Genomic DNA, 17,096 nt, shown 5'->3' with positions numbered 1-17,096 from the left:
ACAGCTCTTAATCCTCCCTATTAATATCAGTGTACAGCAGGTCCATGCTGCTATTTCCAGCCATGCCTAACACTTCTGCTTTCCCAGCAAGCTTCCTGTTTTTAACTCTGCACCGTGTCTTGAAGTATTTGAACTCGTTGCCCAGTTTTTCCTCAACTCATTTGTAACAGTTCTGAGGATTTCATACTGTAGCTTGGTTGCAGTTTCATCACATTGTGGGCTCCAATAAAGTAAATGTGCGAAAAAAAATACTGTAAAATAACAGATTTTCTATAGTTCTTATTCACTTGAACTTTTGACTCTTCAGGGCCGACAGCAGCCTGAGGCTCTGGTTAAGTGTTGGCTCAAGTCTAAAAGTGACTTCTTAATGAAGAGCGCTGGATGGTCAACTCATTTTTAATTTAACTATTTATTATCCTTGTTGGCTCGTAACCTATTTAATCCTCTTGTTTATCACTAAACTGTTTTTCTATGTGTTAAACATGCAACTTTGTTTTGAGGCAAACTTTAAAACAATGGATGTTATTTTCACACGTCAGAAACATATAGTTGTCCATCACCATTGATGATGCCGTGGTGACGCCAACTCGGACTGTGAGGAATCTGGGTGTGACCCTGGACGACCAACTGTCGCTCTCAGCAAACATTGCATCGGTCACACGCTCCTGCAGATTCCTCCTCTACAACATCAGGAGGATTCGCCCCTTCCTCACTGAGGAGACGGCGCAGGTGCTCATCCAGGCTCTGGTCATCTCCCGCCTGGACTACTGCAACTCACTACTTGCCGGAGCCCCGGCGTCGGCCATCAGACCTCTGCAGCTTGTCCAGAAAGCTGCAGCTCGTCTGGTGTTCAATCGCCCCAAGTTCTCCCACACAACTTCCCTTCTCCGTTCTCTACACTGGCTCCCTGTAAGAGCTCGCATCCAGTTACAGACTCTGGTGCTAGCCTACAGGGCAGTGAAAGGAACAGCTCCTTCCTATCTCCAGGCCTTGGTCAAGCCCTACACCCCCGCCCGACCACTTCGCTCTGCTGCCTCGGGGCGATTGGTTGCCCCGTCGCTCAGAGGTCCCTGCAGCCGATCCACCCGGTCACAGCTTTTTTCTGTCCTGGCCCCTCAGTGGTGGAATGAACTCCCCACTGACGTCAGGACAGCAGAGTCGCTGCCCATCTTTAGGCGCAGGCTGAAAACTCACCTCTTCAAGAAGTACTACCCTGAGCCTTCCTCGTAGCACTTATTGTATTCGTATTAGTTTGTAGCACTTATTGTTTTCGTAGTAATTTGCTTCTGCACTATACTTTTGCTCTGGTTTATGCTTTTAGATGCTTGTTTAAGAAAGGAGATGCACTTATGACTTCTGGTGTCTAGTTCTCTTGAATACCTATGTTGAATACACTTCCTGTAAGTCGCTTTGGATAAAAGCGTCTGCTAAATGACTGTAATGTAATATAGTTATAATAAAAGTATTTGTTGCTTCAATTTGACATTTCTGATAAATATTAAGCACAAAGATTTTTTTTAATCATATCAAAATTTTGTTTTACAGAGGCTTTAAACCGCCATGACAATGAACACTGAAGATGAAGAATATGTTTTACAGTATTTAGACACATGTCACAATTCTACTGAACAAGCATCTATTGTGCTTTTTAGAGGATAAAACCAGATTTATGTCAAACTCGCTATGCAACCAGCTGCTATGACATAAAAAGAGGTGAGAAAACTATGAACTATGAGCAAGCTACCAAATCAGTATTCCAGTGTTTGAGCTCCTATGTTTTTCTCTATCAACAAACTGTGTCTTTAAAGCTGAGCCACAGGAGGAGTTCGGAGGTGTAGTTTCCATTTGTTGTTTGCGCTGGTTTCTCTTAATCCCTTGTTCATGTCATTTGACTTCTGTGCTCCACCTGAACGTCGCACCGTGTAATCCCTGCCGCTGAAATGATCTCGCTGACATGGCGATAAAAGAGCTTAAACTGTTGACATGGCAAATAAAAGAGCTTAAACTGAATACTGACATTCTGTGGCGTTTTTGTCAAAGGCCCCGATAAATTCAAGCAATTAATCCGATCCACCGCGTGGCCTCTGTGCCCCGCTCTGCCACAAGCCAACGGGCCTTGAATTGCTAAGAAACCCAGGAAGCGGGCTAGTTTGCTGGAAATGTGCCCTAATTATAGAGCTCCATTTTGACAGGTTTAGGATTCATGCTGCCGCCTGGGGAATTCTCCTGAGTGGGAAACCCCCAGCGTGCAGTGAATGTGTGTGCGGTGTTTGCTAGGAAATGGCCGTTGTGTAACATTACAGATTTGTACAAAGACACACAAGACTTCTCGCCTCGCTACAACAAAGCAGAACGATTAAGCTTTTTTTTTTTAAACAAACCTCACCAAGTTCTTTCATCAGAGGGAATTTTTATATATTTTTTTTGGATCAATCCATAAATCAGAAAATACTGTCGAGAGCCATAAAAAAAAAACAGATTTCTCCATGTTTTCAGTAATACAATGTTGTATTAATCAGGCAATAAATGATACATGAACGAACCTTTCTGTAAAAACCTTCAGAATATAGAGAGGAATGAAACTGTTGGTGTATGTAAGAGCTACTGAAGTGGAGATTTCTGGATCAGAGTCTGAGAAAAAACTCATTTAGAGAAAACAACTTAAGAAATGTTTTGTAAAAATTTGTACATTTTTGGTGTTTAAATATGCAAATTAGGCCTTATTTCATAGTTACTTTTAGTGAATTTAGGAGAAATCTACAGATCAAACAGACAAAGTAATGAATGAAACACCTAAATGTGTATATTAGATGTTTTTCTTTCCACTAGTCTGAAAGAAGACATGTTATGGAAGCAAAAAAAAGCACAAAATCTAAAAATATTCCTTCATGTTGATAAATGTGCCCTTTGTTGTTGTGTTTTTATGCCTGGCAGGTCTGTTGCTGTATAAATGGCTGTGTGTGTTTGTTTGTGTGTGTTTGTTTGTGTGTTTTTGTGTGTGTGTGTGTGTGTCCCATCATGCCTAGGCCTGTGTGACAGTATCAGTCTATATATGGCAGCTCCACAGGCAGCTTTGCCTGCGTGAGTGAAGCCAGATTGATTAGGGGGCCGAGCATTGATTGGACAGACATCTGCTTCCTCCCTCCCGGAAAAAACACAACACAAGCTTCCGTCTCGCGGCTCAGCTCTCCTCTGTCACAAAGTATCCGTCTGCCTCGGGACAGAACACGATACACTCCCCGGTTTGGAGAGGGAGAGTATTATGGCAACTCAGCTAATATTCTGACGTTGAATGGGCGCTGATTTGAGACCTGAACCGAAGCTGACAACGCATGTAAATACAAGCACCAGATAAGAAAGTTAAAGCATGTCATCATCACTTTTGAATGTGAAACCAGGACTCAAATTTACTTTTGGTAATCGGTTCACTAAGCAGTTTTGTCAACCAAGAAAAATGTAGCTAATTATGGGTAATGATTTATTAGTTGTTAAGCTTCCGATCTATTAGATCACATCAATAAATAATTATAATAAATACTAGAAACATCTCTCTGTATAGTGCAATGTAGTTCAATAGCACCACAAACTACTTCCTCCAACAGTATCATGAAGTTAATCAACACCTCTGAAACACTCGTAAATTAGAACATTTATGGAAATGTCTCCTTATGTCCTGAAGGGTTCAAGATGCAGTTTTATATTTGGTCCTCAACGTTAAGGCTGCAATCCTCATTTGACTATTTATAGTTAGTACTACACAAACATCAATACAATATAAAAACATGGCCACATTTGATAAGAGATAGTTAGTCCACATGGGTGACGGTATTGTACAAGCTTAAATTCAAGAATTTAACAGCAGAATTTTAATTCCGTTCTGAAAATGATTAAGCCGTCAGATGAATTTTACATCAGATTTTTCAATAAAGCCTGTTAATTGTTGACAAAACCACTGACTTGCACCACACCACCTTGGTTTTTTAAGTAATATCTGCATACATTGCACCAGGTATTTTGTTTTATTACAAGAACATAGCACTTGTACTGATAGATAAGAAGCTGTAAAGTTGAGGTCCTTATCCAACACTCTTCTTACAGTAGACCCCCGTCTCATTTTCATTTAGCCCATATGTAAGTCTATGTGGCAAAACTCACCAGCGATATAACTTCCACCCTTCCAAATTCAGCACAAGTTTCTCCTAATCTGCTCTCTACCATGTAAAATAACCTTCTACAGAGTTTCCCCACATGGCCCCCGATTGTAATGGTGGCACGGTTAGTAAAGGTCGGAAAAGTGGGTCGGCCTGATTTAGGGTCTACCTGGAGGGCAGAAATGTCTTTGATCCAATTTTAAAACTTGGGAAAAGTTAGACGTGGTGTCCCTCAGGGATCGATCCTCGGTCCCCTTTCTATCCAAACTGCACGAATTGTCACATTTATGCAGATGACACACAACTTCACACATCATTCTCCAACAGACTTTTGTCCTTACTGATTAAGTACTGAAGTCCTTAACTTGTGCATTATGCATAGTGTGAACACATACAATGAGAACAATGTAATTCAAAAGAAGAGGAAAAGTTTACTCTTTGCACTCTCACCAATTTGAGTTTTATAAAACAAAGAGATGACGAGACTATTAAACATCAATAGTGATTGGTTTCATTGAACGTGGATAGTAGAATAAAATGTTTTTTTATTATATTTCCCGGCATATGCCAATGCATCACATAAAAAAAAGCAAGATCACTGCTCTGGTCAGTTACATAACCCTATCATTTTCCATCACAGAATGCCTTTAGGGGCTAAAAATGTTCTAAAAAAACGAACTTTTTTTTAAATGGTCTGGTTTCAACTCCAGATGGGATCGAAAATAATTAAATGCAATAAATGTCTTAAATATATAATACACTCTGGTATAATATTCCCTTATAGAGAATCTCAGATTTTTTTTGTGAAATTCCCTTATATGAACTGATTTCCCTGAGTTTTAACCAAATTGCCTGACTTGACTTGTATCAAACACACCTCTGGATATTCTAAAATATTCCAGATATTAATGACTGGAGGGAAGTAAAAATGAGTTTCATAGGGTGTGTGTGTGTGTGTGTGTGTGTGTGTGTGTGTGTGTGTGTGTGTGTGTGTGTGTGTGTGTGTGTGTGTGTGTGTGTGTGTGTGTGTGTGTGTGTGTGTGTGTGTGTGTGTGTGAGAGTGTGTGTTACCTTTTTTGTGGAACACAGCATTGAGGAAGTCTTGGGCCTGTCTCTCCAGCCGGCTGATCCGAGACTGCTCCGACAGCACCTGGCTGCCTCCACCCTTCTCTGCGCTGTGCTCCTACACAGACAACAAACACAACGAGACAAAAGAGTGAGTAAAGTAAAATAAAAACAATATTTTACTGTGATTGTATAACCAAACTCAGCTCTCTGAGCAAACAGACAATGTGTTAGAGCTGCAGGGAAATGCAGACATTTCCATTTTTGGGCTTGAAATTGGTGAATTAGTGCACAAAGTATATATATATATATATATATATATATATATATATATATATATATACAGTATTTTTTTTTATTCCAACAGTTGACAAAAGTTGAAAGTGGTGGTCTTGCATTGCACTCTTGTATATTTATCTTGGTGAGAATTAGGACAAGATTTATAAGAAATGTTGTTGTTTTTGTGCAATATCTACACTGCTAACTGACCTCAAAATTATAATAATAATTATTATTTTTATTGATTAACATGTTAATTTTATGTTATAAGATTACTACTCAATTGTAGTGAAATCCAGGTGAAATCATCAAAAGGATTTAATCCGACCAACACCCAAAAGTCACATTTGAGAAAGTGAAACCAGCAAATGCAAATAAATAATGTCAATTGAAATGGTTAATTAATTTTCTTTCCATAGTCTAATCGATTGGTTGATCCATTGTTTCCGCGCTGCATAATTGTTGTGCATTTCCCCCCCCCGCAATTTTCCTACAAATTGATGTAATTTAATTTACCCTTCCCCAAGTCCCGCCTCTTGTACGCAGACTGGCCAATCATAGCGTAGCATCAGACTAAGGGTCCCACAACTATCCTGCTCTGCTCCACAGACTCGCATGTAATGGTTTCAGATTCTCTTCATATTCAGGCTGGTTTTGGGGATTTGGAACTCCTCATGTTCATCCTCTCTTTATCATCCTCTCTTTATTTCAACCCCCTTAGCTCTCTCTCTCTATCATTCTCTCTCTTCTATCTGTTGGCAGTTTGCATGGCTTCAGATCAATGAATCAATGATTCCTGCCCACTGACGCTCCTCTGGCATTTCACAAGCAAGCAGAGGGTAATAACAGCGAGGCGGAGGGAGCTTTCAAGCCCTAACGGATGAATAAAAGATTGTATCGAGTGAGCACAATACGATTAAGGCTGCTGCAAATGTTGTCTTATTCTTTAGCCTGATGGTGATTAACGCACTGCGAGTGGCTAATATCATTATTGAGCAGGTCAGATGAAGGCGAGCGCTGTAGCAACAAGGATGTGTTGTTGTGCTTCATTATCATGATCAGAGCGGGAGACAGATGGGGGTTGACGGAGGGGGGGGGGGGGGGGGGTTTGCCGGTGAAGCAAGGATGTTTTTAGGAGACAGATGGCCGACCTCTGAGGTCAGACCGGGGTCAAGTTGAAAAACAAGCAACCGCCTAAGGAAGGACGCCCCCTCCCTCCTCACTTCCTTCCCTCCCTCCCTCCCTCCCTCCCTCCCTCCCTCATTCACTTGTTCAATCACATCCCAAAAGTAAAAGAAGACAATAAGTCCTTAAAAAAGTCCTCTGAGTCAAAGAAACTCCCTCTGCTGATTAAGACCGTGCGATACGATCAAAAGCTCCAGAACATGGGAGGGGATTGTTTTGTTCGCAACCTTTTGTGAAGGAATCCAAGGTTAAAAGCAGCAGATATACCTTTAGTTTCCATTAAACACTTTTTAGGCAGATTTCTGCAAATTTAAATTGAAACAGTGCAGGTTTCCTTCTGCTACTTTATTCAAGAGCATGTGATATGATTAATATAGGTAACGAATCTTTCACCACTGCTTCCCACCTGCCATTTGTGTTTTTTCTTTTGTTTTTAATTAATATTGTCTCTTTGTCCACAGGCACCCTGCAGCGTTTAAAACACCCACTATGGAGATGTGACGTGCAATAACCATTGTTCTCCATTTTGCGTTGCCCTGGAGGGATGCTTTGTCTACAGCAGGAGGCCCAGAAGCAGGTACCAAAACTTTCATGTATCATGTGCGTTTGTAGTAATCCGTCCAATACACTTATTATTTTTTTACTCTGATCACTTTTTCAGCTGAAACTCCTGAGAGGAAGCAGCGGCCTCTTTGCTGCTGTGGGAGTCTCACTAATTTACACCCATGTCACCATCCTCCTCCTTCCTCACACACACACACACACACACACACACACACACACACACACACACACACACACACACACACACACACACACACACACACACACACACACACACACACACACACACACACACACACACCTCCAAATCATTATGTCACTTTCTTTTCAAAAGCTAAATTGGGGTCAGGACCATGATGGTGGAACAACACAAATAACCAGTATGCAGCAGGAGGAGGAGGAGGAGGAGGAGGAGGAGAGGGAGAAAGACGTGGAGCTTCAAAATGTGTGAACAAAGGAAAACACTCCTTTACAAAACATACACAAGTGCTGCATTAGACAGGAAGTAGAATCCATCTCTACTCTGCAGAACATACACATGAATTGGAAACGCATTGATTCACCTTTTATTTCGCTGTCTTTTTGAAAATCAATAAAAACATTCTCATCCCCTCCCCCATCTTATTCTATCACACATTTAATAGTAGTGAAAGTGCTGAGGGTGATTTTCAGCTTCATTATATTTTGCACAAAGTAGATACTCTCATCTACTTTAAACTCTCTATACTTTTCTCATAGATGCTGATTATTAATTTATTGTAAGCCTTGGATAAATGTGCTGCACAGTTCATATTGTGAACCAAATAATTAATAGTCATGAGGTAATATAAAAGCTAAAACTTCTCCTGGTTAGTTTTCTTACATTTTCTTTAAAGGAATAGCTTGACATATTGAGAAAGAGGCTTATTAGCCTTCCTGCTGAGCGTGAGATGAGAAACTATGGCTGGGAGTCAAATAGCTTAGCTTAGCATAAAGACAGCTAGCCTGGGTATGTCCAAAGGCAACCAGATTTACGGTCTCGCTGTTGTTTGCCTCTGCCAAAACAGCCAAGTTGCAGATATCCTACCAAAATATCATCAATTTAGCATTTTACCCCTTAAGGAATTTGTTTGATATAGTCATAATTAGCATATGAATTATTGAGTTATGGCAGAAAATATGGTCAGTTCAGCCTTGAGTCTAGGTGGATGTTTGTGACAAATTTGAAGAACTTCCCTCCAGGCATTCCTGGGATGTCGCTTTCAGAAGAATGGGACGAACGGAAGGACAACCCGAAAAATATAATGTGCCTGGTCAAGGCTGTCGTAGGCACAGAGGCAATAAATTGCCATAAAAAAAAGACCATAGAATACAGTGTGTCATAAAAAAGTCATAGAATAGTATGTCATAAAAAATGAACTCTGACAAAACAGAAGTCATTGTAGTCTGACCTGAAAACCTTCACAACTAATTTAAGGATATATACTCTAGATGGCCTCCAGTCTCTGAGTATCTTTGACCAGGTGCTTTAACTCTGACTTAAAAACTATCATAGATCCCTGTAACTCACTTTATATTTGTTTTTTGTGTTTCTGTCTTATTTTTGAAGGCACTATAACTATCCAAGAAGAGTGGAAGCCATATGAGTATAGGAGTCATAGGAGTATTCGGCCCAATTCATGCTCCTCTCTAGGGAGACAGACACTCTCTCGTCAATTAAGGGTGGGGCTTAAGACTTTCCTCTTTGATAAAGATTATACTTAAGGCTGGCTTAGAACCGACCATCGGGGGACTTGGTATGATAGACTGTGATCATGTCTTCTCCTCTCCGTCTCCATCTGTTTACATTCATGTGCCTTTGTTGTATGTTTCTAACTTGGCTTCTTCGTGGATTCTTTTTGCTTTCTCGTCTTGCAGGTTTCCATGGATCGGGGGTTACACTTGGATAATGATTGACCCTGCTTGACACCCACTGCTAGTACCATATATCTATGAATATTACTGCTATTATCATTATTTTACATCCACTGCTGCTAGTACTAGTAGTCCAATCTCTAGTAGTCCCTCTCTTTAAACTCAACGGGTTTCGAAAACAAATCCATAAAAAAGTCATGTTATAGTATGAACAAAAAAAATAGAGTATGTTTAAAGAAAAAATGCAGTTAAAATGTCATTGTATAGTATGTAAAAACACTAATTTCACAAAAAGGCCAATGCATAGTATGACGTAAAGAAATATTCCTAAAAATGCATAGTATTTTGAAAAAAAGGGGAAAAAAGTGAAATCATAGAATGTTGTACTTTGACTTGAAGTTTAAAGGGTCAGCAGCTTTAATGTCCTCGCCGTGCACATCGTCAAGGACCTTTCCTGGACACGGACCAAGAAAGCTCGCCAGCATCACTACAGAGTATTGCAGGTTTTCATAAAAAGTGTGTCATGAAAAATGTCATAGTACAGTATGTCGTGGAACTGTGATAAATATAGTATGTTGTAATTTTTTTAAATAATTTTTGTTTTCAAGATAGTGGAGGTATAGCATGTTCCCAAGAATGTCACGAAAAAGTTGTCATAAAGCTGTCATTGTGTTATGATATGAGGTTTTCATGTACATTTTGCTGCATTTAGCCTTCTTTTCTTCTCCTTTCCAGTCTATCTGTCCTACTAACCTAATAAAGGCAAAAGCCCATCAATCTAACTAGAGTTTCTAAAGAAAAAGCATGTGAGAGCTTATAAGATTTAAGTTTAAATCTTATAATGCAACCTATTGGTTAATTTGTATAAAATGCTACAGACTTGTTCATTATCCTCATGTATACAACTCTGATGGACTCGGTTATGTTGGAATATTGTATTAAAGAGATCCAACAGTATGGTGGTGTTTTACTCATAGCCATGTACACTATTGATGTCATGCTTAAATATGTCATGCACATTCTTATAAAGAACTTGTTTACAGAGTTTAATTTTATTTAGGTCAACAGAGTAACAGAAATATCACATGTTATGGGATGTCATACATGCAACACAATGAGGCTGTTTGACAATTATTCCCACATTTTGTTGAGTGTTACACTATTTTCTCAAGGGAAAGCTTTCACAAATTGGGATTAGAAATTTAAACCCAAATTACCTTTAAACATGCCATGTGCTGGACCATTGTGCTAAAAATGATCCTGGTTCTTTTCACATAAAGATTATAGATTAAATTATAACTTAAAACATATTTAAAACAATCACACAAAGAAACGTTTAAGTTGAAGTTATACATTATTTGCCAGGCTTATCAGACTGGTGTTGAACCACCATCCCCAGCAACACTAAGAATGTAATCATCTGGCATGCACTGGACTACAGGAGACAGCAAGGAGGTCGACAGCGACTCATCCTTATTGGTGATGCTGACGTTGAAAAGGTCAGCAACTTCCTCGGACTGTTCATCCCCGAGGACCTCTGCTGGACATCTCACATGGACCCAGGGACAAATAAAGCATGCAAACAGCTCAATATCCTGAGGAGACCACTACACAGTAGTGCACTAGGTCATGAAAAAGTCATATTATAGTATGCCGGAAAAAAAGGGACAATTAAGAATATGAAGTATACTATGTTATGTAATGGTCATATGTCCAAAAATGAAAAAAGTAGTATAGAATGTCGAAAAAAATGAAAAAAGTCATAGTATAGTATGTCGAAAAAAATGAAAAAAGTCATAGTATAGTATGTCGGAAAAAATGTCATAGTATAGTATGTCGAAAAAAATGAAAAAAGTCATAGTATAGTATGTCGAAAAAATGAAAGTCATAGTATGGTATGTCGAAAAAAAAAAGTGAAAAAAAGTCATAGTATAGTATGTCGAAAGAAATGAAAAAAGTCATAGTATAGCATGTGGAAAAAATGAAAAAAGTCATAGTATGTCGAAAAAAATGAAAGTCATAGTATAGCATGTCGAAAAAAAGTAATAGAATAGCATGTTGAAAAAAAGTCAAATAATGTCGAAAAAATGAAAAAAGTCATAGTATAGTATGTCGAAAAAAATGAAAAAAAGTCATAGTATAGCATGTCGAAAAAATGAAAAAAAGTCATAGTATAGTATGTCGAAAAAAATGAAAAAAAAAAGTCATAGTATAGTTGTCGAAAAAAAAAAAGTCATAGTATAGTATGTCGAAAAAATGAAAAAAGTAGTATAGTATAGTATGTCGAAAAAAAGTCAAAAATGTCGAAAAAAAAAAAAGTCATAGTATAGTATGTCGAAAAAATGAAAAAAAAAAAAAAGTCATAGTATAGCATGTCGAAAAAAAGTAATAGTATAGCATGTTGAAAAAAGTCATAGTATAGTATGTCGAAAAAAAGTCATAGTATAGTATGTCGAAAAAAAGTCATAGTATAGTATGTCGAAAAAATGAAAAAAAGTCATAGTATAGTATGTCGAAAAAAAATGAAAAAAATAAGTCATAAATGAAAAAAGTAATAGTATGTGTGAAAAAATGAAAAAAAAAATGTAATAGTATAGCATGTTGAAAAAAAGTCATAGTATAGTATGTGGAAAAAATGAAAAAAAGTCATAGTATAGTATGTCGAAAAAATGAAAAAAAAAAAGTCATAGTATAGTATGTCGAAAAAAGTCATGTATAATGTCGAAAAAAAAAAAAGTCATAGTATAGTATGTCGAAAAAAATGAAAAAAAGTCATAGTATAGTATGTCGAAAAAAGTAAAAAAAGTCATAGTATAGTATGTCGAAAAAAATGTCATAGTATAGAATGTCAAAAAAAATGAAAAAAAGTCATAGTATAGCATGTCGAAAAAAATGAAAAAAGTCATAGTATAGTATGTCGAAAAAAATGAAAGTCATAGTATAGAAAAAAGTCATAGTATAGCATGTCGAAAAAAATGAAAAAATAGCATGTCGAAAAAAATGAAAAAAAAGTCATAGTATAGTATGTCGAAAAAAAAAATGAAAAAAGTCATAGTATAGTATAGTGTCGAAAAAATGAAAAAAGAAAAAATGAAAATAGTATAGTGTCAAAAAATAGTCATAGTATAGTATGTCGAAAAAAATGAAAAAAAAATGAAAGTCATAGTATAGCATGTCGAAAAAAATGAAAAAAAAGTCATAGTATAGCATGTCATGAAAAAAAAAGTCATAGTATAGTATGTCGAAAAAAAAAAAAGTCATAGTATAGCATGTCGAAAAAATGAAAAAAAAGTCATAGTATAGTATGTCGAAAAAAAATGAAAAAAAGTCATAAGTGTTGTATGTTGACAAAAATGAAAAAAGTAATAGTATAGCATGTTGAAAAAAAGTCATAGTATAGTATGTCGAAAAAATGAAAAAAAAAAAAGTCATAGTATAGTATGTGGAAAAAATGAAAAAAAGTCATAGTATAGTATGTCGAAAAAAATGAAAAAAAAAAGTCATAGTATAGTATGTCGAAAAAATAGTGTCATAGTATAGTATGTCGAAAAAAATGTCATAGTATAGTATGTCGAAAAAAATGAAGAAAAAAAGTCATAGTATAGTATGTCGAAAAAAATGAAAAAAAAGTCATAGTATAAAAAAATGAAAAAAAGTCATAGTATAGTATGTATGTCAAAAAAAAAAAAGTCATAGTATAGCATGTCGAAAAAAATGAAAAAAAAGTCATAGTATAGTATGTCAAAAAAAATGAAAAAAAGTCATAGTATAGTATGTCGAAAAAAATGAAAAAAAGTCATAGTATAGTATGTCGAAAAAAAAAAAGTGAAAAAAAAAAAGTCATAGTATAGTATGTCGAAAAAAAAAGTCATGAAAAAAAAAATGTCATAGTATGGTATGTCGAAAAAAATGAAAAAAAGTCATAGTATAGTATGTCGAAAAAATGAAAAAAAAAGTCATAGTATAGTATGTTGAAAAAAAAAAAGTGAAAAAAAAATGTCATAGTATAGTATGTCGAAAAAAAAAAAATTCTATGTATGTCGAAAAAAATGAAAAAAAAGTAATAGTATAGCATGTGGAAAAAATAAAAAAAGTCATAGTATGGTATGTCGAAAAAAATGAAAAAAAGTCATAGTATAGTATGTCGAAAAAATGAAAAAAAGTCATAGTATAGTATGTCGAAAAAATGAAAAAAAGTCATAGTATAGTATGTCGAAAAAATGTCATAGTATAACATGTATAGTATAGCATGTCGAAAAAAAAAAAAAGTCATAGTATAGTATGTCGGAAAAAATGAAAGTCATAGTATAGCATGTCAAAAAAATGAAAAAAAAGTCATAGTATAGTATGTCGAAAAAAATGAAAAAAAGTCATAGTATAGTATGTCGAAAAAAATGAAAAAAAGTCATAAGTGTTGTATGTTGACAAAAATGAAAAAAGTAATAGTATAGCATGTTGAAAAAAAGTCATAGTATAGTATGTCGAAAAAAATGAAAAAAGTCATAGTATAGCATGTCGAAAAAATAGAAAAAAAAAAAATAGTATAGTATGTCGAAAAAAATGAAAAAAAAAAAAAAAAGTCATAGTATAGCATGTCGAAAAAATGAAAAAAAGTCATAGTATAGCATGTCGAAAAAAATGAAAAAAAGTCATAGTATAGTATGTCGAAAAAATGTCATAGTATAACATGTCAAAAAAAAGTCATAGTATTACATGTCGAAAAAATGAAAAAAAGTCATAAAAATGAAAAAAAGTCATAGTATAGTATGTCGAAAAAAATGAAAAAAAGTCATAAGTGTTGTATGTTGACAAAAATGAAAAAAGTAATAGTATAGCATGTTGAAAAAAAGTCATAGTATAGCATGTCGAAAAAAATGAAAGTCATAGTATAGCATGTCGAAAAAATGAAAAAAAAAGTCATAGTATAGTATGTCGAAAAAATGAAAAATAGTATAGAAAAAAAAAAGTCATAGTATAGTATGTCGAAAAAAATGAAAAAAAGTCATAGTATAGTATGTCGAAAAAAATGAAAAAAAAAGTCATAGTATAGTATGTCGAAAAAAATGAAAAAAGTCATAGTATAGCATGTCGAAAAAAAGTCATAGTATAGTATGTCGAAAAAAATGAAAAAAAAAAAAAAAAAAAAAAAAGTCATAGTATAGTATAGTATGTCAAAAAAATGAAAAAAAAGTATAGTATGTCATAGTATAGTATGTCGAAAAAATGTCATAGTATAACATGTCAAAAAAAAGTCATAGTATAGCATGTCGAAAAAATGAAAAAAAGTCATAGTATAGTATGTCGAAAAAATGTCATAGTATAACATGTCAAAAAAAAGTCATAGTATAGCATGTCGAAAAAATGAAAAAAAAAGTCATAGTATAGTATGTCGAAAAAAATGAAAAAAAGTCATAGTATAGTATGTCGAAAAAAATGAAAAAAAAGTCATAGTATAGTATGTCGAAAAAAATGAAAAAAGTAATAGTATAGCATGTGGAAAAAATGAAAAAAGTCATAGTATAGTATGTCGAAAAAAATGAAAGTCATAGTATAGCATGTCGAAAAAATGAAAAAAAAGTCATAGTATGGTATGTCGAAAAAAATGAAAAAAAGTCATAGTATAGTATGTCGAAAAAAATGAAAAAAGTCATAGTATAGCATGTGGAAAAAATGAAAAAAGTCATAGTATAGTATGTCGAAAAAAATGAAAGTCATAGTATAGCATGTCGAAAAAATGAAAAAAAAGTCATAGTATAGTATGTCGAAAAAAATGAAAAAAAGTCATAGTATAGTATGTCGAAAAAATGAAAAAAAGTCATAGTATAGTATGTCGAAAAAAAATGAAAAAAAGTCATAGTATAGAAAAAAAAAAAAAAGTCATAAGTGTTGTATAGTTGACAAAAAAAAAATGAAAAAAGTGAAAAAAAGTCATAGTATAGTATGTTGACAAAAATGAAAAAAAGTATAGTATAGTATGTCGAAAAAATGAAAAAAAAAAAAAAAGTCATAGTATAGTATGTCGAAAAAATGAAAAAAAAGTCATAGTATAGCATGTCGAAAAAAAAAAAAAAAGTCATAGTATATATAGTATGTCGAAAAAAATGATAAAAGTCATAGTATAGCATGTTGAAAAAAGAGAAAAAAGTCATCGTATAGTATGTCATAAAAAATGAAAAAAGTCATAGTATAACATGTCGAAAAAAAGTCATAGTTTTGCATTTCTAAAAAAGAGAAAAATGTCAGTATAGCATGTCGAAATAAATGGCTAAATGATACTATGTCATGGCAGGTTTTTATAAGTCAAGTGTTGAGAGTGAAGTGTTCGTATGAGCGGTTCTTGAGAAAGCTGCAAGCAGCAAAATCTGAAACAAAGGACGGAGTACTTCTATTGCCTAACATGCATTTTTACAGGCTTAGGAAATCCCCTCTGAACATGGCTGAGGAGGTTTGATCCCTGTGAACCTTAACTCCGTGAGACGAAAGCGATAACATCCACCAGTCTCTGACGGTTATGGCATTAAAGCCATGTGAGTAAACTCTGAGGTTTTTTTCTGACAAAGAGACAAAAATGTGTCGTTTCCTACCTTCACTTTCTCGCGTCTTAAGCAGCAGAAGAGACAGTTTTCATCGAAGGACCAGTCAGACACTTCCTCAGGCTCGCAGTCTGGAGACAGAAAGCAACGGGTTAAACACACTCCTTAATAATCCCGTCAGTATCTACCGAGTTCATGCACACATTCAAAGGAGTTTAGGGCCCAAACAGACATCAGCAAACCTTTGCAATTGTGGCTTATCTTGCAAAAAAAAGCTGACCCACCTGATTCCAAAATCCCAACTCCACTCTGACTGTTTTCAAGCAGAGATTGGAGTTTTGAAGGAAATCTTGCAGCAGAAACTAATAAAAAAGAGAATTCTTCCTTGTTTTTTAATCTTGTGTTTTATTTTGTTAGCGCTATGTGTGTCTGACTTCTGCATTATCTCAATTTAAACATTTAAATACATATTTAAAAGAAAAAAAAAGAAGCCTGACAGCTGAGGGGAAACAACAAGAGCATATAATTAATTCACTTTTGATTACACCCAATGATTAAATTACAGCGATGACTAACATGTCAATGTAAGCTGTTTAAAAAAGCCAGCCAAACCGGTGATTGACAGGTGAGCTCAATTCGATATCGAATACCGCTCTCTGCAGCTGTGTGTGTGCGTGACTGCATGTAAATATGACCGTGTCCGTTTGTGTAGCATTCGTGCCCTAAAGCCTTATTTGCGGAAAACTAATTACCCCTCTCTGAGGCTGCGTTCTGTTTAACATGTACAGTGGGGTGAAGAAATAGTCTCCTGGTAGTTCATCTGCTGCCCATCATGAAACTGAATACCTCCTCCTCTCTCTCCTCACAGCTTTCCTCTCTCTCTCTCTCTCTCTCTGAAGTGTCCTCTGGATAATACAATGTATGCAATAGTAGTGAGAAAACAAAAAGAAATCCTGAAGATTAAAAAAAACATTCAATAATCAATAAATCAATCGAGTTAAAGAGTGCAAAGCCAAAGTTTAAAGCCTTAATTTATGCAGTTGAAGTGTAAATGCAAAATTATTTGTAAAGGAGCAGCAACTGATAATTAATCGCAAGAAAATTAATGGGCTGGTATTTTAATAATCTATTCATTGTTTTTAGTCATTTTTAGGAGAAATAAATGTCAAATATTGGCGAATTTTCTGTTTTTTATACTGAATTTCTTCGGGGTTTTCAACTGTCTGTCAACAAAAAATGCATTGGCTTTTATTTTGCTAATCGATTAATTGTTATGAGTCATTTTTAAGAAAAAAAAAAAAGCCAAAAATTCATGAATTTTCTGTTTTTTGAACTGAATTTCTTCGGGTTTTCAACTGTCTGTTGAACAAAACAATATATTTTGCGACATTAACAAGAACTCTCCAAAAATGTGAGTGACATTAAT

The 17,096-nt window shown here is 35.2% G+C and overlaps 1 protein-coding gene across 1 annotated transcript in view; it reads right to left on the bottom strand.

Moving 5' to 3' along the window:
- Positions 1-1,550: 1,550 nt before the first annotated feature.
- Positions 1,551-17,096, bottom strand: part of LOC129095315 (ligand-dependent nuclear receptor corepressor-like protein) — a 62,640-nt gene continuing 47,094 nt past the window's right edge. The window contains exons 3-5 of the mRNA XM_054603715.1: positions 15,722-15,801; positions 5,223-5,334; positions 1,551-1,573 (exon numbers count right to left, since the gene is read on the bottom strand). Coding sequence (XP_054459690.1) covers positions 1,551-1,573; positions 5,223-5,334; positions 15,722-15,801 — 215 coding nt within the window. The remainder of the gene's footprint in view (positions 1,574-5,222; positions 5,335-15,721; positions 15,802-17,096) is intronic.

The sequence above is a fragment of the Anoplopoma fimbria genome, chromosome 9 (genome assembly GCF_027596085.1).
Source record: "Anoplopoma fimbria isolate UVic2021 breed Golden Eagle Sablefish chromosome 9, Afim_UVic_2022, whole genome shotgun sequence".
NCBI lineage: Eukaryota > Metazoa > Chordata > Actinopteri > Perciformes > Anoplopomatidae > Anoplopoma > Anoplopoma fimbria.
Note: the sequence above shows the minus strand (reverse complement) of the source record. Positions and strands in the feature narration are given on the sequence as shown.